Source organism: Gaeumannomyces tritici (genome assembly GCF_000145635.1).
Source record: "Gaeumannomyces tritici R3-111a-1 unplaced genomic scaffold supercont2.11, whole genome shotgun sequence".
Taxonomy (NCBI): domain Eukaryota; kingdom Fungi; phylum Ascomycota; class Sordariomycetes; order Magnaporthales; family Magnaporthaceae; genus Gaeumannomyces; species Gaeumannomyces tritici.
The window spans coordinates 245,966-272,922 of NW_008804555.1; the positions used below are offsets into that span (position 1 = coordinate 245,966).

At 55.0% G+C, this 26,957-nt stretch overlaps 14 protein-coding genes across 14 annotated transcripts in view; 9 read left to right on the plus strand and 5 right to left on the minus strand.

The window, feature by feature from the left end:
* GGTG_13307 (hypothetical protein) overlaps positions 1-1,052 on the plus strand; it is a gene marked incomplete at both ends in the record, with an annotated part of 3,328 nt that extends 2,276 nt beyond the window's left edge. The window contains 3 exons of the mRNA XM_009231213.1: positions 77-319; positions 387-727; positions 827-1,052. Coding sequence (XP_009229477.1) covers positions 77-319; positions 387-727; positions 827-1,052 — 810 coding nt within the window. The remainder of the gene's footprint in view (positions 1-76; positions 320-386; positions 728-826) is intronic.
* A 1,564-nt stretch (positions 1,053-2,616) lies between these two features.
* On the plus strand, positions 2,617-3,954 carry GGTG_13308 (hypothetical protein; the record flags this gene model as incomplete). Its single annotated transcript, XM_009231214.1, has 1 exon — positions 2,617-3,954. One exon carries the CDS (start codon positions 2,617-2,619, stop codon positions 3,952-3,954), a length of 1,338 nt encoding a protein of 445 aa, XP_009229478.1.
* Positions 3,955-4,202: 248 nt separating this feature from the next.
* On the minus strand, positions 4,203-6,718 carry GGTG_13309 (hypothetical protein). The gene is made up of 2 exons (XM_009231215.1): positions 6,533-6,718; positions 4,203-6,479 (listed from the first exon to the last, which is right to left on the minus strand). The coding sequence occupies exons 1-2, from the start codon at positions 6,611-6,613 to the stop codon at positions 4,263-4,265; spliced, it is 2,298 nt and encodes a 765-aa protein (XP_009229479.1). The 5' UTR covers positions 6,614-6,718; the 3' UTR covers positions 4,203-4,262.
* Positions 6,719-7,572: 854 nt separating this feature from the next.
* Positions 7,573-8,142, minus strand: GGTG_13310 (hypothetical protein; the record flags this gene model as incomplete). Its single annotated transcript, XM_009231216.1, has 2 exons — positions 7,573-7,595; positions 7,617-8,142. The coding sequence occupies 2 exons, from the start codon at positions 8,140-8,142 to the stop codon at positions 7,573-7,575; spliced, it is 549 nt and encodes a 182-aa protein (XP_009229480.1).
* A 1,021-nt stretch (positions 8,143-9,163) lies between these two features.
* GGTG_13311 (hypothetical protein) lies at positions 9,164-11,385 on the minus strand (the record flags this gene model as incomplete). Its single annotated transcript, XM_009231217.1, has 4 exons — positions 9,164-9,908; positions 9,983-10,384; positions 10,876-11,047; positions 11,343-11,385. 4 exons carry the CDS (start codon positions 11,383-11,385, stop codon positions 9,164-9,166), a joined length of 1,362 nt encoding a protein of 453 aa, XP_009229481.1.
* Positions 11,386-12,157: 772 nt separating this feature from the next.
* GGTG_13312 (hypothetical protein) lies at positions 12,158-13,081 on the plus strand (the record flags this gene model as incomplete). Its single annotated transcript, XM_009231218.1, has 1 exon — positions 12,158-13,081. One exon carries the CDS (start codon positions 12,158-12,160, stop codon positions 13,079-13,081), a length of 924 nt encoding a protein of 307 aa, XP_009229482.1.
* Positions 13,082-13,478: 397 nt separating this feature from the next.
* On the plus strand, positions 13,479-13,874 carry GGTG_13313 (hypothetical protein; the record flags this gene model as incomplete). The annotated part of the gene is made up of 1 exon (XM_009231219.1): positions 13,479-13,874. The coding sequence occupies one exon, from the start codon at positions 13,479-13,481 to the stop codon at positions 13,872-13,874; it is 396 nt and encodes a 131-aa protein (XP_009229483.1).
* A 1,073-nt stretch (positions 13,875-14,947) lies between these two features.
* Positions 14,948-17,248, plus strand: GGTG_13314 (hypothetical protein). The gene is made up of 6 exons (XM_009231220.1): positions 14,948-15,435; positions 15,507-15,710; positions 15,764-15,877; positions 15,943-16,176; positions 16,265-16,441; positions 16,612-17,248. Exons 1-6 carry the CDS (start codon positions 14,958-14,960, stop codon positions 16,983-16,985), a joined length of 1,581 nt encoding a protein of 526 aa, XP_009229484.1. The 5' UTR covers positions 14,948-14,957; the 3' UTR covers positions 16,986-17,248.
* GGTG_13315 (hypothetical protein) lies at positions 17,123-17,951 on the minus strand (the record flags this gene model as incomplete). The annotated part of the gene is made up of 2 exons (XM_009231221.1): positions 17,123-17,831; positions 17,890-17,951. 2 exons carry the CDS (start codon positions 17,949-17,951, stop codon positions 17,123-17,125), a joined length of 771 nt encoding a protein of 256 aa, XP_009229485.1.
* A 1,019-nt stretch (positions 17,952-18,970) lies between these two features.
* GGTG_13316 (hypothetical protein) lies at positions 18,971-19,839 on the plus strand (the record flags this gene model as incomplete). The annotated part of the gene is made up of 3 exons (XM_009231222.1): positions 18,971-19,357; positions 19,416-19,498; positions 19,684-19,839. Exons 1-3 carry the CDS (start codon positions 19,294-19,296, stop codon positions 19,837-19,839), a joined length of 303 nt encoding a protein of 100 aa, XP_009229486.1. The 5' UTR covers positions 18,971-19,293.
* Positions 19,840-20,526: 687 nt separating this feature from the next.
* Positions 20,527-21,772, minus strand: GGTG_13317 (hypothetical protein; the record flags this gene model as incomplete). Its single annotated transcript, XM_009231223.1, has 3 exons — positions 20,527-20,810; positions 21,001-21,609; positions 21,712-21,772. The coding sequence occupies 3 exons, from the start codon at positions 21,770-21,772 to the stop codon at positions 20,527-20,529; spliced, it is 954 nt and encodes a 317-aa protein (XP_009229487.1).
* A 1,358-nt stretch (positions 21,773-23,130) lies between these two features.
* Positions 23,131-24,998, plus strand: GGTG_13318 (hypothetical protein; the record flags this gene model as incomplete). Its single annotated transcript, XM_009231224.1, has 3 exons — positions 23,131-23,377; positions 23,466-23,661; positions 24,800-24,998. The coding sequence occupies 3 exons, from the start codon at positions 23,131-23,133 to the stop codon at positions 24,996-24,998; spliced, it is 642 nt and encodes a 213-aa protein (XP_009229488.1).
* A 681-nt stretch (positions 24,999-25,679) lies between these two features.
* On the plus strand, positions 25,680-25,916 carry GGTG_13319 (hypothetical protein; the record flags this gene model as incomplete). Its single annotated transcript, XM_009231225.1, has 1 exon — positions 25,680-25,916. The coding sequence occupies one exon, from the start codon at positions 25,680-25,682 to the stop codon at positions 25,914-25,916; it is 237 nt and encodes a 78-aa protein (XP_009229489.1).
* A 246-nt stretch (positions 25,917-26,162) lies between these two features.
* GGTG_13320 (hypothetical protein) lies at positions 26,163-26,708 on the plus strand (the record flags this gene model as incomplete). The annotated part of the gene is made up of 2 exons (XM_009231226.1): positions 26,163-26,390; positions 26,442-26,708. Coding segments are annotated over 2 exons (495 nt in total), but the record flags the coding sequence as incomplete, so codon positions are not given.
* Positions 26,709-26,957: the final 249 nt, after the last annotated feature.

Consider the following 26,957-nt stretch of genomic DNA (forward strand, 5'->3'; position numbering starts at 1 on the left):
ACCCAATTAAGAGATGTGTCCATGCCCGTGACTGACTCCTATCTACATGTCAAACAGCACCTTCTTCCAAGAGAAGGATGTCTGGCCCATGATGGACTCATCGGACCCGCTTTCCGGCTGGTCTCTTCCTGATGTCCTCGACTCGCAGCGGGGCCCGGCGAGGAAGGATGCGTATGGCGCCCTCTACGAGTACATCTTCAACCGTGGTCGGGAGTTCCATGGCCAGCTCGCTTTTCGCAAGATTTCCTTCGAGCTTTGCTGCACGGATGTCCGCCTACTAAAGGACATGATTCCGAACAAGAAATTCGACCGCATCGAGGTACGTATCGTGCAAAGCAAGCCCGCTAATGTTTCCCCAGTATCACTGAGACTGACACATATAACAGGCTTCCAACATCTGCGACACTGGCTATCTTGGAATCGAGAGCACCCTTGATGCCGTCAGCCCGATGCTCAAGACCCCCGAGGTCAATGACAAGGCTACAATCCTGATGGTCTTCCTCAATGCGGTTGAAGAGGTTGTCATATCTCTGGGACCGACTTCGGATGACGAGAAGGTCTTCGAAAAGGTTATGGAGTATATGGATAAGCCTGCCCAGTTCAGTTCGCTTGCGCCTTTGACTTCCATGATGGCAGCGGTGTCCTTGAGGGACGAGGCCCTGAACTTCACCATCCGCTCCATGGCGGCGAAGGATACAGCGAGAGACATAGACATGATCTTCGACGCGTAAGTTTACCCGTGTGCTCCATTGGCATCCCTTGCCTCTTTCTCCCGTCGAGCAGGACCTCCAAGCTGACAAGAACAACAACGTCGTCGTTTAATTAGCTACATGAAGAGATTCCGCTTCGACGACGTCGGTGTCACTCGAGGCGTGCAGATGAAGGAGAAGAATACCATCGTGGAGAAGTGGCCGATGCGTTTTTACTTCAACGGCCCGACGGCGAAGGCCAAGAAGGAGTTCGCCTGGCTGCTCTCGTCGCACCACATCGGCCACGAACGCTACGTTGAGTGGAAGGCCATGCGGAAGTTCGTTATTGAGGAGAGCCTCTGAGAATGAGCGCCGGCCTTACCATCCGTGTTAACGAGTAGGGTTAACTTTGATCGCACGTTTACGCTCCGCATCTAGTCCTCGCTTCGGACTGGAGCTATCAGGGCCGGTTACGAATACCCTGGGCCTGTCATAGAAGTTGAGAGGCAGCGGCGTATCTCTGTGCCACGCAGATCCTGTCTCTTGTTCAGGAAGAACGGAGGTGTTTGCTTATTTGGGAGTTTGGAGAAGGACAAAACAAGCTGGACAAGGCATGCCTGACGGTATTACAAACAGATCACCTACTTTCGCATCTGGGTGTAGGCATCAAATGACGGGATTCATTAGTGTTGTCTCTGACGGTGGCGCCACGAGCCAGACATCCAGTGGCACCGCCACAACTGTGGGGCAGGCGCAAGCGCGCAAGCCACATAGAGGGGCTCACAACTTCAGGCGCGTGTCGCGCCGGCGCGACCAGCGCATTTTCCTTTCACCTCTCTTCAGTGTAGAATCTTCGTTCATAGCGCCAATGCAAGGTCATCGTGCCTCCATTAGTCTGGCCGCAACGGGTGGCTAGCTTTATATATTCCGCAGGGTAGGGGGTGGCAAAGAGGCGGCAAAGGAGGTGGAAAAAAAGGTAGCAATTGTAGCGTTTCAAAGGGTTGCCACCGTTATCAAGGGTTGCACGTGGGAGTTTGGTAGCCCTGGTACTTCTGGCGGGTTAGATTTCTATATTTATAAGGCCTTTGCAGGGGTCCGGCCCCTGAAAGACGTCATCTGTGTCGCTCCATAAATCAATTTCCGGTTAGGAAAAAGGTAATTGCAAGTTTCGCATCAACCCCCCAGCGTCGGACGACGGCAGGACGTGGGGCCACGACCCGCGGCAGTGGACAAGTGTAAACCGACCACAAGCACGACGACCGTTCCGTCGGCGCATGCCTTTGGCGATAAAATCACCACCGGGTGATTATAGGCCGAATGCTCCAGTGCAGTATCCGCAATGTTTTTGGGAGAGTTATCGGCAGCGATGTTGTTCGAAGGAGGTAGCCAGCTGCTAACTGCCAATTGGGGAATTTACTCCACTTTTGGCTTGCCAACCTGAAAACCCCCAACTATCAAGCATCACGAGCAACGAGGGAAGCACATACCACAGCATTTCATCCCCATTTAGCCTATTTACATTAGGGATTGCGCCTATGGCTTTGGGGGAATCCACAAGCCTATGTCTTCACTTTCGCTTTTGTGCCGTTTCTTTAGATGGCATTTATATGTTACTCGCACTTATCAAACATACCTTTTTGGTCAAAATCTCAAATTCATCCATCCCTTTTTTTCCTCGTTTTATTCTTTTTCCTATTTTATTTCACAAACTTTTTTGTGTCTCTTGTCTGTCAAAAACTATTATTCTTTTTTCAACATTGAAATCTGATAGGATATCTTTCGGCTCGTGCAAACCTGTGCGATCGATTCTACCGCGGCCATGATTTTGTCCCGAAAACCTCGCCACCGGGCTAAAAATGAGCCAAACGGACCAAGCAACCTGAGAACCAAAATCAGGCCCTGGGGAAAGAAAAACCGACTCTGCTCCATGGCCTTTAAACCTACGGATGCCCACATGACACCCAGCCCTTCACTGCCGCAGCCGCCAATTCCACGTCTGTCCACTTATTCGTACCGCTATAGCGGCTCGCTTGGGGCATTCACAAACACGGACTTTCCAACTTTTTCCATCCGTCCAACGGCAGATATGCCATTGCCTTCGGTATCCATGCCTGGACTTGAGATGGACTCGTCGCGGGAAGAGACTGACAAAGCCTTTGCCGCGGTGGAAGCCGCCCTCGGAATCCAGATCAACGACGGCGCAACACCGATTGAACCATTTCATCTTGAGGACCTCCTGACCAGGATCGCTGCGGCCGGCGTACTACCGCAGCGACAAAACAAAGCGGAAGGAAACGGCCCACCGCGGCTACAGCCTCCTCAATCACTGCCCTTGCTCGACATTCCAAAAATTGTAATCACTGATGCGGAAGAAGGTTCAACTACGCAGCAACACGCACAACAGCAAATAGCGCAAAACAGGACGAGGCAGCAGGCGCAGGAGGCACAACCGGTTACGTCTACCCACGTATATTTACCATGCAGCCCTTTTACAATCACCATGCCCACCTTCCGCCACGGCCCAATCCGTCTTTCCCGGTCCGACATTGACACTTTCGGAGCTAAAAGGCTGGGAAGCTACGAAATGCTAGACTTGGCCGTTCTTCAAAGGCCCACCCTTTCCGATGGTACCGATGGCTTTCCTTCTGGCAATGTACACTTTACTCAAGGATCGGAAACACTGGATGTCGACGAACTCGCGTGCTGGCTCGATGGGTTCGGGCTTGGGGGCATTGGGGGCCTCTTGAGCTCCGATAAAGACGAGCGCAATAATAATAGCAATACCAGAAAGGCCAAAAAGAAGGGTGGAAATGATACCAGGCTAGGAGGTTTGACCGGTAACAACAGGCTGGACCGGCACCGCGATTCCGGTGGTGTATCCGACGTCTCCAAGCCGACAGATATGCTTGAATCTTCCAGCTCGCATACGGACAGCTTTGGCTCAATGAAGCAACCCGAAATGGCGCAAGTCTACAATGGCCTGCTCATCCCGTCGGTAAACGAACCTTTACCGGGGCGCTGGGATGCCAGACTCAAGCTCGAGGGCTATGATTTCGAGCACCGGGTGTTCGGGTCACAGCATTTGGGGGAGCATAAGCAGCAGTTCGCTATAGGTTCGGAAAGGGGCGATGAAAGCCTGCCAGAAAGTCCTATGTTCGAGCTTGATATTACGGGCGAGGTTGTACCTATGGGAAAGAACCTTAGCCACGATCTGAGAGATTTTCTTCAGTGGGCGACGGAGAATGTGTATACTTTTTCATTTTAATGCAGTTATTTACTATGTTTACTGTAGTGTTTTCACTCCTATTGAGCTTTTCATTCAATTTATAAGCGATATAGCTTGGACTGTCAATGTCCTGCTAAGCATCAAGTGCATGCCGTGATGTGCCGTACTGTTATAGCATGGTTTTTTGCAGTGGTTGCACCTGCTGGCGGTCGTGCACGGGCCACAAAGTTTCCTCGTGTCGGGAAACTTTGTGGCCCGTGCACGACCGCCAGCAGGTGCAACCACTGCAAAAAATGTGCGTTGTCCTAGCAAGATTCGCGTAACAAACTGCCATATCCTAATGAAAACTACTTGGAGATCCTTGTCTGTTTAATGAGGTCGAGCAAATCCTCGTCGGCCATCTCTTCCAGTTGTGGGTAAGAACGATCCGCCCAAACTCTGTTACGGAAAGCAGTCTCTTCCAAAATACAGCCCAAGAGCTCCTTGCCAAAGTCGGCTAGCGCACCTGTCCGTTCGTCGTTGTCAATAGCCATGTGAAGTTCCGCAACATCGTCATCAGTCATCTTCGTAAAAGCCGAGATAGTCGAAGGGCCATCGTTGTTGAAGCAGACGAAAGGCAAAAGACCTCTGTACTTGTCGTTGAAAACCCTCGCAAGTTTGCGAGACAGGCTCATCTTGTTGTCAAATGTCTTTCTCGTGTCCGTGCCGCCGATCTGTTGGAAGACCGCGTTGTAGACATCGGATGGCACTTGCTTGAACCCAGGGGGTATGCGAGCACGCATTTTTTCCATGGCACTCATCAAAGCGACCACGGATAGTAGCGCACAGAAAGCGGAAGAGCGCTCATGCTTGACGCTAAGACGATAGAGTTCAGCAGCCTGTCTGAACCATTGTCCTCGGATTTTGAAACCGGTTGATGTTTGTGAGGAACCAGCCATCTCTTTGGCAGCAAGGAGTTGTTTTACTCCCCGCAACATCGCCTCTTTGTTCGTCAGGTTTTCCGCCAGCGTTTTGGGAGGTGGCAACTCCCTCAGCTTCTTTGGCTGCTTGCCCGGTGAGTCGGTGTCCATCTGCCCGGCCGCGGGCCGCTTCTTCTTGCTGGGGGATGTCTTGTATGCGCCGGAAATTGCGGGGCGTCGGGCGGCGGCCCGTTTCGGACGTGACGACAGCTGATTTTTCCCCACATGTTCAAAGTCCCAGAGCTTCTCTTCCTCTGCGAACTCGAGACCGCAGCCCCCGCAAACCTTTGTCGCGGCCTCGGGCAATAGCGAATCGCTAGGCATCAGGAAATTGATGGCTGTGGCGAATGACGGGGTCCTGTTGACGACCATGTGGTACTGTCCTGGCCTTGTGACGACCATCGTGCCGGGATGGGCGCTCAGTACCTCGAATCCAATGCCTGCCGCACGGAGTGTAGATGGCCCAATGAGCAGGTTGTGGTGGCGGAGCCACTGGTCGCAGTCGAAACTGCTGTAACGGCCCCTGACGTATGCTTCGAAGGCTCCCGTAGACTCTGGCTTGACTACAACCCATATCTTCTCCCCGGAAAGGTTGATATTGGCGGACCAATAGTGTGCATCTTCGCGATGGAAGCAGGTGGCCGACAGTCGGTGACCGATATGTTCGTAAGGCGTAGTTACGCCGGCAACCTCCCAGTCCTGCTTTGAATCGCCTCGTTCTTCGCCTTTCTGCCGCCGCAGCTCCGCCAGTTCTGCAAGCTTGCCTGGATGAAGCAGGCCGTTGAACGGCTCGTTGCTGTTTGTACACGGAGGCCCGACGTAGTAACCGATGACTTCATTAGGGGGGTTGGCGCAAATGTTATTAAGGAACCGTTCGGGGTCCTCTTGAGGCACCGCATCGGAGAAGTCCGGCACACTGAACCCGCCTTTCGGGTCGGCGAGACGTACCCTGCACGTGCCCGGTTCGTCAAGGCTGTACTCCACACCGAGCAGATCCCATGCCTGATCCGGCTGTTGAATCTTCTCCTTCAGTTCGGCCGAGGTAGGTGGCGACAAACCCTCGATGCGGATCATGCCGCCGACTGAGGGCCCGAACTTATCCCACAAATTCTTGGCCAAGTTTGGTCCCATGTCGTCAATGTGCATAGACTGCAGAGGCGGTTCTGGCGGAGAACTGGAAGGAAGCGGGCTGCAGCCAGGCGTGGTCGAAGTCCCCCCAGCCGCCGTGGTTCGGCCGTTGGGGAGGCGTTTTCGGGATGGCCCGGCCTGCGGGGCGAATTGAGCCGAAGTGAAATTGGCAGCCTCCCCAGTCGGCTGGGGAACAGAGCCGTCGCTTGGAACGCTTTCGACCATGACTTCGTCTCCGTGCTGGTCGGCAGATCCCGGTGGGGGACCCGCGGCAAAAGGGTCTTCGGCTATAGCTGTTTGCGTGTCGGCAGACGTGGCCTCATCGTTGTAGCAGTGAACCCAGTGTTGCAATAGCATTTCGAGATAATACCATCGCACGAGGTGCTGGTCGCCATCGGGAGGAGTTGTTTCTCCGAAGTAGGACCGAACGCCCGTCAAACATTGAAGCAGACAGGTGTTGCCGATATAGTCGCGGAGCTGGATGAATAAGGTTAGATAATATCGACCAAGTTTTAAGGGGCTTTCCTTACCTCGTTTTTGGAATCTTCTAGTTCAAGCTTCAATTCTTTCTCACAATCCTCCCGCAGCTTGTCTGCCATGTTTCGGTCCATTCCCCAATGCGTAAACTTCCCCAACCCCTTCCCCGATCTTCCCTTTCGTCCACCTCTGCTTTTTCCCCGCAAGTTTTTCACCGTTTCCTCCCTCCAGTCGACAATAGCCACAACGAAATGATTAGGCTTGACCCCCGAAAGTTGGAGCCCATCCTCAACATGGCAGAGAATGACGGCAAAGCGTCTATTCTTCACCTTGTTAAGCGCTTGAACACTCGAGTGGTCAATCACCGGCCAGGATTTCATGGTGCAAGCTTCATGGAACACCCCAGCGCTAAAGAAGTTGCCAGGCCTGAAGTCGTCGACCCCCTTCTCTTTGAAATGCTCTTTCGCCCACTGAACCGCTTTAGTAAGCATGATTTTGCTGGGCCCCTTGAACTTGGGCATCTTGAGATCTGAGGGCGGCCTTTGCGGTTGTAAGGTTTCGAGGTCGACCATAGAGCTCGTATTGGCGTTTAGGGGAGGGCCGGCTGTATCCTGAGAGGGACTATCGGGGGGGCTGCTGAGGGAACTGCTAGGCGGGGACTGTGCTCCGGGATTGCTGCCTGGGGATGCGGCGTCGGCGGCGTCGGATACATCGATGTCGGCGGTGTCGGCGGCGTTGGCGGCGTCGGACATATCGATGTCGGCGGTGTCGGCTGCATCTTGGGCGGGACTGTTGGGCGACTGCGGTTCGAGATCGCTGCTTGATACGGCGTGAGCATCGCCCAGCAGTGAAGTCATCGAACCGAAACTTCGAAGGGTTCTTCGTCTAGAGCCGGTGTCGACCTCAAGTGGGTGTTTCATTGGAGGTGCATCCGACTGGCTTTCGCGGGGGGGCCTGCTGGAAGTGCTGGAAATGCTTGCGGAATCGGTGGAGCCGGCGCTACTCTCTTGCTCGCTGCTCGCCGTCGATGACGCAGCCGAGGATGGCGAAGGGCCCGATGCAGGTACCCCAGAGACTGCATCCAAGTCGATAGTTAGCTCTTTGTTTGGCGGTTGCCTGCCTAATGTGGCTGCTCACCAGTCCCGGCCGTATTCTGTTGGCGAAGCTCAAGTTTGGCCTGTCTCTTGGCCTTTTCAGCCTCCTGTTTGAGCCGTTCCGTTTCGGCCTCTAGTTCCTCTATCTTCTTGGCTAGCTTGGCCCGGACATTCTCGATCTCGTTGGCGTGCCGTTTTGCTAGCTGTCTCTCGATGTTCTCGGTATGTTGCTCAGTCTGCTCACTGGTCCCGGCTGTACTTTTCTTCTTGCTCTGGCGCAGTTTGTCAAGCTCGGCCCGCAAGTTCTTGTTCTCCTCGGCCTGCCGTCTGATCTCCTCAGCCTGCTTCTCAGCCTGCTGCTGGGCCCTCTCCTCAGCCTGCTCTCTAAGCCTAATGTTTTCTTCCTCCAGTTCCCGGATCTTTGCGTCGCGGCCGCCGTCGCGGTCGCGGGCGCGGGAGCGGTTTCCCAGGTTGCTTTGAAGCCATTGCTTGACCTCAGCGGGTCCGTTGGAAATGTATTCCTTGACTTCGCGAGGCGCGTTATCGAAAACGCCGCCTAAGGCCGCCATTGCGTCGAGGCCCGCTCAATCGAGCGAGTGATGTTTGAGTGGAAGAAAGAGATCCGCGCGACGTGGGGCAGCTGGCCGTTTTAATGCGGACTACTTACGGATTTGTGGCTGACGCGCTTGGTGATTGGTAGGGTTTTGGCAGCGCCAGGCAGCGGTTATGCATTGTTTGTGGCTGACGTGGCTTAGCGGAACGCGTTTTATCGCGCCGTGTTCGTCGCGTCAAACACTGCATCCTAACGCGAATCGTCGCGCAAACTCGCACATCCAGTTTGGAAAGAACTTCTCGGTACCTAGGTGCAAACAATTAGATATATGCATAATTTAAACGCTTGCAAAGCAAATTATGCAAATAGGATGGAGGGGGAGGGGTTGTCGACCAGCCATTGCCGCAGTTAGGACAATATGAACCCGATTAAAAGGCTTCCTCTAAGCCCATTTAAACGTGCGCAACCGAGGCGCCCCTCAATTTGAGATGCGCGCACGTTTATACCCGTCTGGGTTCCATTTATAAAAAGTTCAAAGTCCAATGAAGGGCTGATGGCGTGTCAATGCAGGCCTTATTGCTTACTGCGGCGTCGTGGCGACATCACCGTTCTGTTTTCCACCCTAATAAGTACCCAGGTAGTGTTCAGTGATCTAACCACCCCCACCACACTTTCGCAACCAACATCGCCTCGCCTTCCACAACTTTGGTCAACTTTACGGCAAGCGGGCGTGAAGGCATATCCGAGTGCCGAGTCGAGGCCGGTATGAAAACCAGGGACTGTGGCGTGGCGCCTGGGAGTCGCTGAGCCACGACAAGAGAAGACAACTTGATTAACGTCAGTGCCTCGGGTGCTGGCAGGGCCAGTCCCGTCGAGCGACCACAGCATGCGGTCCTCTGACGTGCCCGCGACGGCGGCTGGGCAACTTCTCTGTGGCCGCATTGCGCCGGCTCTAGGAGGCTAGGTACAGGGAAAGTTATAACCACGAGGCAACTGTAAAACCCTACCCCTCACCTTCCTTTGGGCCCTGTGTCCCCTTATTCCAATCTGCAGACCTCCGCGATCGGAAGCTCCTCCTCCGGCTCCGAGTCCTCCGGGTCCTCTTCCCGGGTTGCTTGTCCCTTGGCCTCTATCCCACTTCCGCTGATGTGCATCAGCTGGTCGACCCCCATATTTTTGAGGGTCTTCTCGATCCTGATCCGGATCATGGCGTTCTTGCCTCTCCTCCGCCACTTGGCTTCCTCCGTGTTGTTTTGTTCCAGGAGGGGTTCCTTCCTCCAGGGGGCGGGCACTCTCCGCAGCTCGCAGGTGTCGGTATGGCCTACCTCTTTCACCTCCCCGCAAAGGCAGAACCAGTCGGGGGATGGCGGGTGGTTAAACCTGGAGTGGTAGAACTCGAAATTTCCATGCCCTGACCCCTCGGCTAGCAAGGTGTGTAACTGCCCCCTACCTTCTACCAGGACCGGGTCCCGTGTCGTTCTCTCTGCCCTGCTCATCCCGTGGAGCCCCTTCTCCCACGAGCACCTGGGGTCCCATTTGACGTGCGCGAACAACTTTGGTTTGTTGGCCTCCCACCACGGCTCGGGGTCCGCCTGTGCGAGGCGTGGTCCGGGGTCACCTTTCGGGCGTAACGCCTTTTGCGGTCGGGTTTTTAGTCCAAACAGCTCCACTATCGCTGCCGCCCCCGGCCCAACGGGGTCTAGCTTTTCCGGGGCGGGGTCCAGCGGGGTGCTGAGGTACAGGCTCGCTAGCCTTAACGGTGACCCCGTGGGGCGGTTGAGTCTGTAGGAGATTGGGTGGCTCGCCGGGAGCGAGTGCAGCCTGGTGGACGCCCTTGCTAGCTCTCTCCCCCACACCTCCTGGGGGGGAGAAGCCCACGGCCCAGTACCTTAGCGCCACGGGTAATGTTCTCCCACGCTGGGGTGAGTGCTTTCAGCGAGGCCTTGGTTGCCGCCTCAAGGCTTTTAAGTTCGGCCACCGCTCTCTGGTTCTGGTGCCCCTGGAACAGTGGCCATAGCCCGTACGACGGTGTAGGAACCTCTCCGGACTTGAACCACGCCCTCGCGGCATCCGGGCGGAGGCCTCTGTACACGGCGTTAACCCGTTTCGTAAAGGCAGTCAGTGCTTGAGCCTTCACCAGCCTCGCTACCACGTTCGCGGGAAGGCTGACCCCTCCCTTCTCTGTGGCCTTAAGCGTCACTCCCAGCCAGGTGATTTGTGAGCTGGCGACGGTCCGGCCTGCGGGGAGGTGTAAGTTTCTGATTGCCTTGGGTACCGCTTTCCCTCTGGACCCAGGGCTGCAATCTATGGGTAAGATAAGATAATTCAATTAACGTCTGCGCCTCCGGTGTTCGCCCACCGTCCAAGACGCGTCAAAGTCCGAGTTGGCTGGACACAGGAAACACGTAAACGAGCCCCTGCAGTCAGCACCTGCCTAAACGGACTGTTTAAACGCACGATTCTCGTTTTTAGGGCGTGTGCCGTGATATTACACCGCTGCTATAGAACCCAGATTCGACGACCTAGCTGTGGTCGGAAAGCTTCCCAAAAACGAAATACAAAAATACAAAATGTCGAATGTAGTGGATTCGTGCTGAAGCAGGATAAGTGTGCCTCATTCTCTGCCCGCGGGGCTGCCCCTGGCTTCGGTAGTTAGGATTAAAGCGGCTGGCCGTGCTGCGGCTGGGAAGCCCGCAAATGCTCTGCCAAGTGCGGGTGCTGCGGAAGCGGCTGTCAGCGCTGTGAGTACGGCGAAGTCCCGGCGGGCGAGGAGGCGCCCGAGTGCGAGCCGCCGGGTGGCTGGCCTAGCCAAAACGGCAGCCCCGGCCGTTGGGGCATCCCCTGCGGGCCGCCCTCCCCTGGCCTCGGCGCGACGCCATTGAGGGCCTCGACACGGTTTTCCGCAAGAATGACGGTGCGGTCTAGTCGGCTTTGTATAATTTTAAGATAGCGGTTCTTGTCCTTCAGCACGCCCTCACCCTTGCTTATGGGTTAAATGCATTTGCTTATTACCGTAATGCAGTGGCTTGGTGATCGAACTGCGCGGACGCAATTGGAGGGCCGCGGGCCTGGGAACCGGGGCCAGATTGCGGGCGGGCTAGGTGGATCCAGCAGTAAGTCTTTGCGGTGTTGCTAGTGCTAGCTCAGGATCGAATGGCCCAAAGCATTATAGCTGTCATAGCCTTTCCCCAGCTGCTGGGGCAATGCGGATCTCACCCTTGATATGCTGGTAATGAACCTGCAAGATTATCGTGCACATTTGATATGGATCGGATCTGGAGCTCCACAACAAACGAGCGGATTCGAGGATGCTGGTTCAGGTTGCTGCCGTAATGGGCTGGGCCATCATCGAGGAAATGCAACTGGGGCGGCACTTAACTATAGCATCGCAGCGGGCTTCATCTCCATTGCTGTACCCTAGGAAGTGAGCTGAAATTCTCCGGTTTCAACACCAGCCTCGATGACAATGCAAAGCCCACAAACCCAGCGCGGCAGGAGGAACGCGTGTGTTGCACCCCCTGTACTCGACCCCTATTTGTTGAATGGAGCCGGAAAAGTACGGCGGGAAAGCGTATCACACCAGAGAGTTGTTTCCAAAAGCCGTTAGTCGTTGCTAAACCAAGCTTGTTGTTGGTCGTTCGACAGCCATACGGAGCACCACTCACCTTACAAGGCAAAACCCATCCATATTCAAAAGCATCCCCTTGTTAGAAGATGCCAATATCCAGGCCCGACCCCCCGCACCAATTTATAATTCCCCGCGATTCCTGCACTCCAACATAAACCGTTAACCTATGGGATGATGGCAAATGACATACCACGGAGCGGCACATTTTGCGGAGAAGATGTCACTCGTGGGGGGTGCCATTTGTCACCACCCTAGTGCACAACCCGCTGCCTTCCACCTCACCCGTATGTCGCTTTGTAATGGAGTCGGGATCCTGCTCAGTCTTGGTATTTGTATACCGCAAACGCCAGTCGTAACACCCAATTCGAGCTTAAGTTTCCTGGTCGAAGATATAACGCCAACCATGCATTGCAAAGAAGCAGACCGCAAAAAGACTGAGTCTTACAACGTCGACGAGAGCGCGATCGACGACGATGACGACTCGCCCGACTGTAAGGACTCGAACGAGAAGAGTGGCAAGCTGAAAAGCAACGATAAGACGACACCCAGCCACACAGTCATCCGCGGCTTCTCCATTCCGAAACCGACCTCGACACCCCCAGCGAAGCCTATGCAGGCCGAGAAGCAGCAGCCCAAGTTTGCACTGTGTGGCTCGCCTTCCTGCGGCGATTCTCTGAGCGGCATGAAGAGGCAGGCTTCTTTCAGCAGCCAGTTCGTTACGAGAGAGGCCGACGATGTCGACGAGAGTGCGATCGACGGCGATGACGACTCGCCCTACTGGGAGGACTCGAACGACGAGGGTGGCAAGTCGAGCATCGACGAGAAGACCTTCCAACGCGTCGACTCCAAGGTGAACCTAACTTCGAGGCGGTCGCTTATCACTCTGATGCTGGAACGCAACGACCGCCAGGTGAAGCTGGGCAACGGCGCCTCGCAGTCGACGTCGGCCATCCACCAGGGCCGGCCACAGCTCCAGGGGCCTTCCTTCGTGGCGTCGCCAAACGACTCGGATGACAGCCCTCCAATCATGAAAAAGGGCAGTCTAGCCGCGCACCTCAAACCTGTCAACAAGATTCCGAGGTTGCCCATTCCGACCCCGGCCCATAACACCCACCACCAAGAAGTGCACTCCCCCAAGACGGTGAGGCGCAACATGATTTCCACAGAGCTGACGGAGAGTCTCCGACGGAACCTCGTCTTGGAGCGGTCACAGAAGTCGTCGACGGTCAACGCGGTCCTTGAGCGCCGCCACACCTCGCACGACACCGTCGACATTAGCAGAGAAGCCCAGTATTTCGGCCATGATAGCGATTCCAAGGTCTGGTAATTATTGAAGTGGGATCATTCATATATAAAGACAAAGAGACCAGCCGTGGGAGGGGAGGGGGCATCCGGAAAGTTTTACAGGGCTAAATCTTTGGCTCTCTTGAATAGCGGCCGCCACCGGCAGGGTTAGGAAAGCCGCAGAAAGGTGTTGTTTCGGAACCTGTTCCGGTTGCATCTTGCCCTGGTTGGGTTAGGTCGACCAAGCCCCGGCCGGCGGCAGATGATTTCCAGGCATTTAACAGACAATACTGCGAGGTGGATGAGTTTGATGGACCTGCCTGGCTGGGCATAAATAAACATCTTCAGCGCTTTCCCGATTTCCATTTGCCGGACAACATCCCAACACCTAACGACCGGCATCCGCGTTTCTTTATTCCATACCCTCTGCCCTCCACGCGATGCTTCCACCTAAATCTCGGGAACGTTCGTCCTTGAAAGCGGAGGACCCTGATGCGCAGCTCCAAGTTAAGCCGCCCGGTTGGATATATTCCATTATAACCTTACTATGCTGCTGCCCGGCAGAGGACCTCTCCGAGCTTCCACCTCGCCGCATCGTCAGCATCAACTACCAGCAACCGAAGTCACTTATACAAGTAACGACGGAAATCACCCTAGAGTGGGAAGACGCCAAGCCGTCCGACGAGCCGTCCGACGAGCCCTCCGACAAGCCAAGCTTCAACACCAGCATCTCCTCACAAGGGGCAGCACATTTTGACGAGGCGGCAGAAGAGGAGAGTAACGCAGACGCCCTATCACCGCTTCTACCGAAGCAGCTCGCGACAACGGAGCGCTAAAACCCACTGGTCCTGAAGCATCCCGAACGTTCATCGAGGGAATACCCTTAAGCGGCGCCGGGAGGAGAACTCGGAAGCCGCCACCGACCGCGGCACTACACTGGCTGTGAGGCTCAGGCACGCGGCCGGAGGAGGAGGACTACGAGATTGTCGGATGGAGGAATATTACGAATCAGAAGTCCTTGTTCTTTGGCATAGAAAGTAACCTGCGAAAGGGTCCAGCCTCTGCGGACAGCCGGGCGCCGGAGCGGGACTCGGTACGGCTCCAGGGTACACGCTCCCCCACAGCCACACATTTTAAGCTGGCGGCCTTGTGAGAGCGTGTAGAGAGGTCGTTGTTTTAACAGAGGTATTGATTGGCTGTGTGAAATTATGTGGCTGCCTGCCGCATGTCGGACCCCCACTATATCACGCGCTAAGCCGCCGCTTGACAGCCACTCCTCCCCTTCCCACCCCCTATCCGTCTGCTCTTTTTGCACAGCCTTTGCAACCCACTTCCACCCCCCTGTTCGTCTGCTCTTTTTGCTCGGCCACCACGACACCCACTCCCACCCCCTGTCCGTCTGCTCTTTTTGCTCGGCTTTTGCAATCCCCACTTCTACACCCCTATCCGTCTGCTCTTTTTGCACAGTCTGCAATCCAACCTCCACCCCCCTGTCCATCTGCTCTTTTTGCTCGGCTACCACGACACCCACTTCCGCCCCCTGTCTGTCTGCTCTTTTTGCTCGGTCACCACGACACCCACTTCCGCCCCCCTGTCCTCCGCTCTTTTTGCTCAGCCTTTGCAATCCCACTTCCCCGCCCTGTCCATCTGCTCTTTTTGCTCGGCTTTTGCAATCCCCACTTCCGCCCCCCTGTCCGTCCGCTCTTTTTGCTCGGCCTTTGCAATTTCACTTCCTCCCCTCGTTTGCTCGCTCTTTTTGCTCGTCTCACTTTCACCCTATCTGTTCACCACCCCCGCCCGACCTTCGCAACCCGAATTTCCACACCGTCTGCTTCCGCGCTGTCACCCGGTTCGCCCTTACTTCGCAGCCTCCCGCAATCCTCCCTTGTACCTCCTTTCGGCTCCATCCGCTTCCGACAATGCACACTAAAATTGAAAAGGCAGCAGCCAATGCCCGTCGACGTGAAGCTGAAGCGAAGGCGGCCGCGTCGGAAGCGTCGAGGCTCGCAGCCGAAGCGGAAAGACTTGAAGCTGAAGCGGAAAAGGCTCGGGATGAAAAGCGGAAAGCAGAAGAGGAAGCAGAGGCTTACTTAAGAGCCATACTAGACTCCGCCACTTTGCCCAAGACCATTTCAAGGAGAAATTGGTCCAATGAAGCAAAAGCGATCGCCAATCACTGGGACCAACACGGTTTTGCCTTAGGGCTTTCTTTTTCGGCTTTGATTTGTCTCTGCCAGTGTCTTCCAGGAACTGACTGGAACATTTGGTTTGAAAACCATCAGGAAAGTCTCAAGGCGGAGTCGCGCAAGCTGAATCAGAGGTTCCCGTTCGACTGGAAAGTCTGGAAGTGGTTCCGTGATGCCGCTGGACCTACAGAGATAAAAGCTTGCGTCCTTGGTACATTTTAGCGAACTGTAATGTATTTTTCTCGGAGAGAAAGTTTGCTAATATTTGCCTATATTTATCAGGACTGGCTTACGAGATCTTCGCAGACGACCTCCCTGGGCTTATCAAAAGCCTACACGCGCTTCATCTTCAGCAGTCGCACGATTCAGCAGCAACCCCACGTCATGCTACCCCGACCAACCCCTTGAAGCGGAAACACTCAGAGTCGGAGTCAGGGCTTACGCACAGTGGGAGCTCAGGGACCGTGGCTGGCTCGTGCGTTGGTTGTAAGGCTCCCCTCCTACTTTATTCGTCCGCGCCGTCTAACGGGTCGTCCCAGCGACACCGACTTTGCTCGAGCCGAAGCCCTCCCCTCATCCAACGGAAAATTTCGATCCCGACCGACACTCCGATGCCGGACGCCAGCGCCAGGACCTTCCAAACGCCGCGCCATGTAAGGATGCCCTCCTTTTCCCTTCATTTCTCGCGCCGTCTAACCTGAATTTCAACGCACTACAGCTCCGTCTGCATACCAAGCGTTTGCGGCCCACGCGCCCTCGCCGCACGCCCTCCGGGCTCAGCCGAAGCACTCGGGAACCGGCCACAACGCTTCGCACACGCCCGACGTGCCCGGTTACAATCCCGGCCGACCTTTTCCGCACCCTGATTCCCATCCTGAACCACGCTCAGCCCCGGGTTCAAGCAACGCCAACCTTGGACAGGGCTCTGGTGCAGACACGCCGATCCAGCAGCGTAAGCAGCTCATCCCTTCCAGGTGTGATGCCATCCCGGCGTCGATTGCACGAACGCCAGCTGACCTGAAGTTTCAACATACGCGCAGCTTCGTCTGCGCCAGCACCCCCTTCCCACCCGGCCCAGTCCACGGTCCACGATGTCCCGCCCGTGCTTCCAGGAACGGACAACGCACCGCATACGTCGTACAACCCTGGTTTCCCCTCCGGCTTGGCCTACAGTGCCAACGCAGTCTCGCCGGGGCACAACTTTGATGCAGGCACTGGTATGAAAGCCCACCAAACACACTCTTCCCCTTATACGAGCGCCGACAAGCCGCGTTTCCCCATCGATACGGGCGGCCCGAACCTAGCGCCCAGCAGGCCCATATTGCGCTCGTGAATAACGTCGCCGGTTTTGGTGGAATGCGGCTAACGTCAGTATCATTTCTTGCAGAGCGACTTCAATCTCAAAATTGGGCGGCGACCGCGTCTTCCTATCACCAAGCCCCACCATCGCCCATGCAAATCGCAAGCCTTCTAACCAAAGACGGGCCCCTTGGCGAGGCTTTACCGCAAACACCTTTGTATAAGGGCGGGCCATCAGACCAAACTCCGCAGGGGGCGAATCCACGTCCCGCAAAATTTTACGAGATCGACCAAAACCTGGTGGACCGTACCACACACGTATCCATTCTGGCCGGAACGGCCACCTTCCGCCTCGTCATCCCTGAAGTTGATAAACCCTTCCTAACCGTAACCGTTTTTATTCACGAATCGTATCGCGATTATATCCTCAACCAACCGACTACTCGCGAAATGCCTCAGTAGGACTCCAAACTGCAGGGCCTCAGCAAAGCCGTGATGCCTGCCGGTTGCGAGCAGGGCGAGCAGCTCCTGCTAGGAACAACTTGATAGATGAAAGATAAAAATAAAAACAAAATAGAAAATCGCAACGAGCAAACATCCTACTTCCAAAGCGCTGCAAGCGCACTCGCCACATCCGAAACGGTGGCCGGTTTCGCATCCGGTTTCCCATCGGTGTAAGTCACATGGCCATCCCCTTTTTTTGGTGGGGCGTAAGCCACGTTACCCTTCAAAACGCGAGCCCCCCCATCCCCCTCGACTCTGTGCGCCCAGCCAGTTGTCCGAGTCTGCTTCCACCCCTCCGCCACCGACTCGTCGACCAGAATATGGTGGACCTCGTCGACGATGAATTCCAACGCCAGTTCCCGGTTAGTGTCTTCAGGATGGAGGATTTCAAGTGCAATTAAATCCTGCAGCTCCTTTTCCATCACTGCTTTGGCGAACTCTCGAAGGAAAGGACCGAGGTCGAGCTCAGAAGGAACCGGAAAATGGCCGTGCTGGAACTCGTAGGGGTGGAGAGAGCCATTTGGTTTGACGACATATACATGTCCATGAATCTGCTCGCCGCGCACATCCTCTATGAGGGTAGGCTTGACCCAGCGGCGAATAGATTTTTCGGCGCTCGTTCCATCTGGGAGATTGATGCTGGTCCCGAGCAGGATAGTGTTGTCGGGGATAGGATAATGGCTATGAGCCAGGTGGAGGCCGATGACACCTTGCAGACGATGCCGGCAAAGGAGATTGTCGAAGAAATCCAGATGTTCGTCGTCGATGGCTGGCTGTGTCGACACCTCTGGGAGATTGTTGTAGCTAATGAGAGTTGGTTGACGTCCATTGAAATGCAAGATTATAAGATTGGAATACCTACATTAATGTGGCGCGTTTTAAGTGCTCGTCGCTGAAAGGAGCGCACAAGCAAAGATCTGCCATTGTTTCGAACATGCAGTCACTGTTGCCACCTGCGAATGCGGACGAAAAAAGAACCTGAGCAGGGTGGGATAATTATATCCACCGTTGGGAGAGGCACATGTAATTTAAAAAGCACGGAAACCTGCCGAATATCGCTCAAACTTTCGGGTAAACTAAACTTCGCGAGACATTGACTAAAAAATCGGATGGCTAAATCCCGCAAGCCAAGGTGGGTGGTTCACTCATGAATAAAGCCGCTCGACGTGGTAGGCGGAAAGTCGATAGAAACATTTGCCATAGGCGGGGGCGGTGGTGGTGCGACCCCTTTTTTAATACTATGCTAGTGTACAATTGGCTCGAACCGGTCCGCTGACTAGAAAAATGGTCAGCGGATTAGTTTTGACGGGACAAACCGGAAACCGGGAGGGTTGAAGTCGCCTTTCGTAGGGGTTACTATTGATTTTTTTCTATCGAGGAAATGCTCGGCTCGTGATGGAAAGGCAGCGAAGGAGGGGTGCCCCGCGATTGTTGCCAATGACCTCATCTAAAGTGGGTACCACTCGATGGGCTTGGCTGTTCCACAATCAATGGGTGGGGGGTCTGGTAATGTATCGAGCCCGTCATCATCACTAGGGCCATAATTGCGTATAGATTAGATACAGGCGCAGGAACTACCTTGGTGATAAGACGCCTTGCTGCACCCGGCAGGTAATGAGCAGCGACAGGCGACGGAGTCGGCCGTTTGTCGCTCGGGCGGAGTCCCGCAAATCAGGTAGGCGAGGATGCCCGGCCTTGGCTTCGGAAAAAGCCGGCGGGGGGCCTTCCAACCCGAAAGCTGCTTCCAATGAAAGAAGCAGGCTGGAGCGGCAGCGAGACTTACCAACCGGGCCTGCCTCCCGAACGAGCCCGCCATGGCCGAAAAAAAGCGCGTGCCCAAAGCGTCGCGGGATAAGCCCCAGCGAAACGGCGGGCGTCGGGCGAACCGCGAACTAATTATTAAAATAGTAACATGGTTGGGCATCATTGCAAAATTGTGAACAGCGAACACCAGTAGCTCAAATTGACATGTCGCTGGCAGTCCCACATTGTATTGCCACTAACCACCGTTCAGTTTCGGGGTAAGTACCCAGCGGGACGAGTAGTCGTTTATCTTTAGCATAAACTAGCACATTTTGCGGCTTGACGCTTTCCCCGCACCAATTGACTAAGCGGCGTCGGATTCGGGCGTGACGAAAACAGCGCACGTTCGGCGCGGCGCTCAAAGTGGCCCACGCCGCCCCGGGCTCCCAATCTTATTCCTACCTCATTGCAACACTATCTGCCAAAATGCCCAAGGATCGATACGGCGCCATCCGCCACTTATATGTCTCAAGAGGATGATGACCGCGGCGGTGTGGTCTCTCTTTGCAGCTTGATCCTCGCCCGCAGTAAGTTTATACCTCAGCTTTCTTCCACGCTTTATATATTCTAACCCGCCGCAGAAAGGAAGAAAGCAGCCGCCAAGCAATTGGCGGCACGGCCCCCCGCTGGAGCAAGCGGCTGGCCAGGGTCACAACCCGCCGGAGCACGTAAGTGCGCTTCGCATGGAAAGCAATAAAAGGAAGAAGGATGCAAATCGTTGTAGCATATAATAAAATAACTGCGTTTACTTTGAGAGCGAGATGCGCTATACTTTTACTCCGAATGAGGGCGCTTTTTTCGGACACCGCCGAAGTTCAAAGTTTCAAGAGTTTCCGATCCGGCCCCTTCCCAGGGTTCACACCTTCCGGTATGCGGCGCGAAAGCTCCATTCGCCCGCAATTACCGCTGGCCATACTACGAAAGTTCCAAGAGGGCGTACTCTGTGGAGCCCTGGCAGCAGGGCCTTGCCGCCATCCGAATGGGCGGATGCGGTGGAGCACGCGACTAGTAGTTTGAACCACGGTCCCGGTGAGCCGTCCTGGTTCAGCTGCGCTCCTCCCGCACCCTGGCATAAGTGTCGCCGCGCCTTTCTTTCCCCATGGCCGCATCTGCGGCGCCCGACCCATAAAGCCCGATCGAGACAGTTGACCTCCCGACTACAAAAGCTCTGTATGCGGCGCATGCCACTTCGCGCTGTGAAACCCATCTCTGCATTTTCTGGAAGTTGTCACCCCGGCAGGGATATACACGCTCAAAACAATTGCTGTTCCTGAACGGGTTGCCCCCGAGCTCCAGCTGCATAAAAAGAGTTTGGGTGGCTGTACGCTGACGCTCACTGAGCTGACCTTCTGGGGAGTGATTGGATGGATTTCCCGAAGTGTGAAGGTGCATGATTTGGAAGGTACTGTGCAGCTGGCTGGCTGCAATCCGGAGACCGTGGCAGGCACGCAGGCTGCAGCCCCCAGCCCCTAGTGTCAGGTTGCCCTGGGCGGGTTCCGGGCCCTGTCCTAAATGCATACCTATTAACCAGACCCAAGGTCCACTTTTATCCGCATTCGCTCAACCCCGCTTCAGGGCTAGTTCACAACTTACACCCCTCGATGAGGCTCTGCCGCTTGTGGGGAGGCTAATGGTAATTGGACGCCAGGTTTTCAACTAGAGACATCCACCTTCGCGAGGCCAAATGCTGCATGGATTAGCGGTACGGAGCGGCCAGACGTAGCTTGGTGGCTGCAGGGGCCGATACGGAATACCCCAAATGAAAAGAGCAGCGGGCGCGGACTGCTACAGCAGAAACGCTTTTTAGGATCTTCCCGGCCTTGGTTTTACCGCTGCTACTGTTGCAGACCTTTGCACCTTTGTCGCCCCCTGTTGGGACAGAAGCACGATAGGCCGCTTCCCATATCCTTCCGCCGACCGGAATAGCCTCACAATCGTTCACAAAGAAGATGGCGACATCGAAGAATAGGGTAAACTGTACTCATTGCAACAAGCGTGTCAGCGCGGAAAAAGCAAAGCCAGTTTTTCTCCTCTGGTCAACATCAACCCGCCTTCCCTAAAAGGTTGAACAAGAGAAGCCCGAATCCCCGTTATTACCGTGCCCGTCTATTCTATTTATAACAAGCAAACAAAAGTGTTATAAGGGACAGAACCATCAGACTTTTCCCACCCTTCTTGCCCCTGCTCCTGCGTTTCCGTTCTTCCTCGTCCCTACGTTCCCTTCCTTCTTCGCCCCCGCGTTCCCTTCCTTCTTCGCCCCCGCGTTCCCATCCTTCCTCGCCCCTGCTCCTGTGTCCCGGTCTTTCCTCGTCCCGTCTTTCCTTGCCCCTGTGTCCCCATTCCTTGTCCCGTCTTTCATTGCCCCTGTGTCCCCATCTTTCCTCGTCCCGTCCTTTCTCGCTCCTATGTCCCCGTCTTTCGTCCTGTCTTTCCTTGCCCTCATGTCCCCGTCTGCTTTGTCTTTGTTTGTTCCGATCACTCTTTTCGGGCTCCACATATGGGACATGAGACCCACTTCGCGGTTTCTGATCTGGCTCGGATTTTTCGCCCACGGCGGGAGATTGTGGTAAGGTACTCATCGGGTCGTAAGGCCTTTTCTTGGGGGGTTTGCCGCAATGGCTCACCGCATGGTCGGATTCATCGTCTTCGACCGTCGCTGCGCGTGGCGGCATCGTGGTAAAGAAAGGTAAAGTCTGCTGAGTCCAAGTATGGCTGGCATATATCGTGCGTAGGGGTTGCAGCGACTTGCGAAAGACGGGAAACATCGGTGGGAGGGCGACTGCCGCGGTTTTTTATAAGCGTTTGGCAAGGCTTTGCGACGGGGCGTAGAGCGGCAGAGCCGCGTTCCTTCTGTTAGCAACAGTCCGCAAGGGAAGCTCACCGAATGTGCAGGCTGCCTTGCGGAAGATCAACGCCCGGCTGGCTACCCCGGCGTCCACCATGCCCGGGCGTGCAAGAGGTCACACTATCTTGAAATTTCACATGAATAATGGCGGGCAGCTGCCTCGCCCGGCTTGGTAGGTACGGGAGCCCGCCCCTAAGCCACAGCGAGTGAGAGCCTCATGTATTGGTATATATAGCTTGAACCTTTGGCGGGCTGCCTAACGGGCAACGGTTCCATCTATGCGCGTCCAAGCAGCAGGTGAAGGCACATGCCCAAGCGTCAGCAACGCCGTCGTTGCTATCGTTTTCTCCAAATAGCAGTCATGCCGTGGATTTCGGCTTGTAGATTGGCGCAGCTGTCCAAGTTAGGAGGCTGAACTTTTTATTAGCTACGAGGATAGCTTACTGCTATCGGGTGCTCGTTCTCGGCGATTTGGACACCTCAGGCACGTAGGACTGAACCGTCGCAATCTCCCAGCCACCCCTGGTGCTCCAACTCAAGATGTGTCCTTCGCCCCGCCACAGGATGCATGCGCCCCAATTGGAGGTTGCAGCTGGTGTAATTCGGTGTGATTGCTCTGCCAATGGCAGGGTTTTGGGGTGTCGGGATGCGCAAATCATACACCCCCACCCCAAAGGTCCGCAGCCTTGTCTTACAAGCCGGCGACAGCAAGCCGGCGGGCCTAGGGGTGTATTTTGCTTTTTAGCAGCTTCCCAACTCAGGAAACCGCTGTGCAGGCAACCGCCATGCAAAAGACGGAACTCCGGTCACCTTTCACCGACATGTAATGTGCAGCTTGCCCAAACGAAGCACGCAACCAGGGAGCCTATGTTGACAACCCACTTTCAAGGAATCCGTTGGCTGACCGCGACGCTTGAAAGTCGCCGCCCTAATCCTGGCCCCTGCATGCGCAGCTTTGCAGCTAACCTCCTTTTGTAAACGCACCCCCCGCCACCATTGCCAGTACCGGCTGGCCAACCGTGTACCAGCCCCAAATGCAACGATCCGTGGCGCGAGTCCTGATAGAGTGCATTTACGCCCTGACCGTTTCGGGTATAAGCCCGACAACGGGAACTCGAAGTTGCCAGCCTGACTTCGTATTTCGCAGGTTGCATATGCAGGCTAACACATGCCTGACATTGAGGCAGCTGCTTAAAAGAAGGGCGTCGACCTCGGGAGAGATTGGGACAGCTATCGCTGCCTTTGGCTCGAGAGTGAAGTGACAGTGGGCAGCAGGCAGGCTGCGGAACAAGGATCCCAGTGCACTTATCTGTGCTACTTGGCTTCAAGGCTATCGCCCACCCTCAACGCACGGGCGAATACAGCCGAACGCGCGGTTGAGGACATCACTAGACGACCCACGCAGCATATCTACGGACGCACCATCCACGCCGAAATCCGAAAAATACGGCAAATATGGAGCTTCGAATGGCCAAAACCACTGACCTCCCACAGCTTGTCGAGATCGTAGTGGGCTCTACGCCAGACGATGTTACTTACCAATATGAGTGGCCACGCCGCCTTGAATACCCGGAGGTTATGCGGTCGATCTGGGAATCCAAGCTCGAAGGGCTGTTTTCCGAATGCCGCGTTATCGAGAAAAACGGGAACGTAATTGCATTCGCCATCTGGTCTCAGGAGAGCCACGCCAAGCAGCTAGATGGTGAGGGATTCGCTCCGCCATTTCTCTCCTTTCCTCACTCTCGTTTTATATACAATTTCACTAATCTGCCAATCCTTTTCTGGACTAGTATGGCCTCCGGAGGACCTTATCGAAAAATTCGAGCTCGTCGGCTCCCGAGCGCGCTCTGACGTCCTGGAAAACGCCAGCAGGTCGATCCGGAACAACATCAAAAACGCCGGCATTCAACAATGGTTCACCATGCACCTGCTCGTAACAGATCGTCCCTTTCGTCGCCTCGGCGCTGCAGCGATGCTCCTTGAGGAGTTTGTGAAGGAGGCCGGAGAGGGATATTGTTTGGTCGAATCCAGCCGAATGGGGGAACCCCAGTACGTGAAAAAAGGTTTTAAAAAGGTCGCAGTCATGCCAGTGAGAGTTGATGGCGAGCAGGAGGAAACCAGTTTTGCCGTCATGTGGAAGCAGTCAGTGGAAATTACTGTAATGTGGTCTTCAGTTTAAGGGCCATATCGAACCGTGTTTTTGTATTTAAGTTGGTCCGGTAGGCAGCCGTCCTGCCTGAGATGATGACGAGCTTTTCTGGCGGACTGTACACAGTGTTTTAACTGTACCAATGTATACATTAGGAGTGACCCCTGATAAACTCGCACTGTATCTCGGTTGCTTGGAGAGAACCAAATTTTCCGCCTCACGCAAGGAGGGGGCCTCCCCCCGGGCTGGGCTTGTGGTATTGATGGTGGGTGTATAAGGTGCGGATGTGGATGGCCAGGTTTTCTCCAGTAGCCCCTTCGCCCTGTCCACATGCACGGCGGAAATCATTCGGGTGGATGGAATCCATAAGTGTTTTACTAAGCAGAGGAATTAGCGGACGGGTGTTAGGGCGTGAATGTCTTGATCATTCCGCGAGATGACGTGGCCGCTTCTCGATCGACCGCCCTCCCGCTCAGGCTGGGCTTATCCATTTCTTGGAGAAACTTATTGAAAGCGTTGCATTGCAGGAAACCACTAATGCAGCCATCGCCAGTTTTGTTTGTGCACACACCTCCACAACGGACCAACGATGGGAAAGGAAATGGGTGAGGCTAAGCCCGTACCTGCAAGCCGGCGGGGGCAATCACTATGCACAAGCGGAGAAAATGGTTGCGTTTCCGACGGGCAGACTTGCTACGCCGCTAACGAGACCTTACTGGCGTGAAAAGGACAGCCGACCTCGACGAAAACCTTCCAAGTAATAGCCTACCTGCCTGCACTTGGCGCAGCTGAGCCAGAGTTAGATGGTACTTCACATACTGGCTGGCATTAAGGACGGGCAGACAGGTAAACCCTTTAAAAGGAGTTTTGCTTGCTTTGGCCGAAAATGTATAAATGGTCTAGCTAGTTCTGCATCGGTACCAAAGAATAAAAGAGACATATCTATTCACCTTTACTGACTATCATCCAATCCAGCAACCTTGGGCCCTTTGTATTATCTGGAAGCATGGCTCAAGCGTCTGGTCCGCCGCCTCCGCCGCCGCCTCCGCCGCCGCCGTCTCCCCTGCCTCCGCCGCCGCCGTCTCCCCCGCCTCCGCCTCCCAGAAATGACAAAGATGATCTGAGCTTCATGCAGACGCTGGAGGAGTCTCAAAGAAAAGATATGGGCTTTTAAAATGAAGTAAGAAATATAGGTATGATGCGGATTTCCCCGGGTTTAAAGCGCTTGCTTATAAATTAATAAAAAATGTATCACGAGCTCCTATTTAACGGCAGGCACAATTTTAGGAAGACGAAATTATATTTTGAGTGGGCATGATGATTGTGTTAAGAGGGCTGGGCTCCGTGAGTATACAAGCGGCCTCCAGAGGCGGTGGGGATTGCGGCCACGGAGATGCGTCACAACACGCGTCGTCAGCGGATTTCCAGCCGGACCGGCCATTATGCGCACAACCGCACTTATATGAGCGATTACAGCTGGGCTGGGGCGTCTGTCTTGATAGCTTTCCCTCTTCGTTGATCATTAATTAATCCTATACCTAACACCAATGCAAATCGGGCAGCCTCAACAGGCTGCGGACAGACGGTGAGCTGGCGAGCGGGCCGACATGGTAAGGGAGTTCTGGGCCACCACATCAAAAAGAAGAAGGAGACCGCTTGCATCGACGCACCTCTCCTAGGCCCTCGCCTGGTCCAACAGCGAAACGATCTACACGTGGCTCCACCGAGCCGCCTTCCATGTTCGGGATCGACGGACCTCGAGGGTATATCGACACGGGCGGGCGGAAACAGCTAGACCAACGGGGCCAAGCCGACCTGGCCAAAGGGGTCACGAGACTTGATGCTCTCCGCCGAAATGCCGATGGACTACGACCAGTTTATCGGACACCTGCACCCACGGTCAAAACACGACGGTGCCCGCGCCCCCGAGCCGGAACGGCTCGAGCAGCGCGAACAGCGCTCGGTCGAGTTCCGGGATCACCACGCAATACACCCACCAGGAACCGACGCTCGACAAGGACGGCGACGTATCGGTGGTCGTGGGAATGCAGAAGGGGAGGCGCCGGACGAGGAGTTCAGAGGAAGTCGGTGATGGAGGAACGATTTTCCGACTCTTCTTTGAACTCGCCGTCTTAAAAGATCGGCGGGAAAAGCCCACAGCATCACTAAGCGGGGGGTAAGGGGCGATGCTGGTTTGGTGGGGTGACATCATTTTGGAATGGGCCAATCCGTTCGATAAAACGCGATAAGGCGCGATAAGGCGGCGCCCAGCGGGGCGGCGGGAATACCACGTGCGTGCCGTTGTGTCATCAGCTCAGTGCCCCGCTTGCCGCCCGACTTTAGCAGGTGTCCGATCCCGACTCCGACAACAGCCAAGTTCAACAGGTCCGTCATGGATCCCCCTTTCAAAATCGAACGTTTGCCGGATATGCGGGAAAGCGCTGGTAGGGTCTGCTTTTCCGCCCGAGACATGACACCGGTGGAAGAAAGGGGAGGCCTATGGCGGTTGCCGATGTCGCATTTACCACTACTGCAACCAGTTGCCTTGTTATACAACAGGGACTACGTAAGTCGACAGGTTTACCCGTTTGCCAACCGTGCCTAACGAAGTGTCAAGTTTAATACCATTGTTGTTGCACAAGCCAAAGCTAAAGGGCTAAGCATCACCTTCGATCACGGCCTGGAGTGCCTTTGGGTCGAAAACGCCCTGGTACCGAGCAAGGGTCAAATGTTGGTGATCATTGTGCTTCCGAAGCCACTGGAACCCCAGGCTGCTAGAGTGCCAGTGCCACGAGGAATGGAAACCTTGATTCACGAAGAGCCACGAAGGTCCGGCGCCAACGTTTTACAACGATGCTTATATGGGCCAGCATCTGCTGACTAGCAAGATTTTAACAGCACCCAAACCGAAGAAATTGATGGGGATCAGGTCGAAGGAGCAATCGCCATCAAAAACCTGCGAAAAAATCCCACGATTTATCTTAGCAAGCCGAAAGCAAGCACCGACTCCAAAGCCATCACACCAGAACGCGAATTGCAGCCCATAAATTTACAGGCTGGTGACATCCTCCAGCTTTATGAAAACGACGGTATCCACGTAACAGATGGGGGAATTGCCATAATGGCGGTTCGG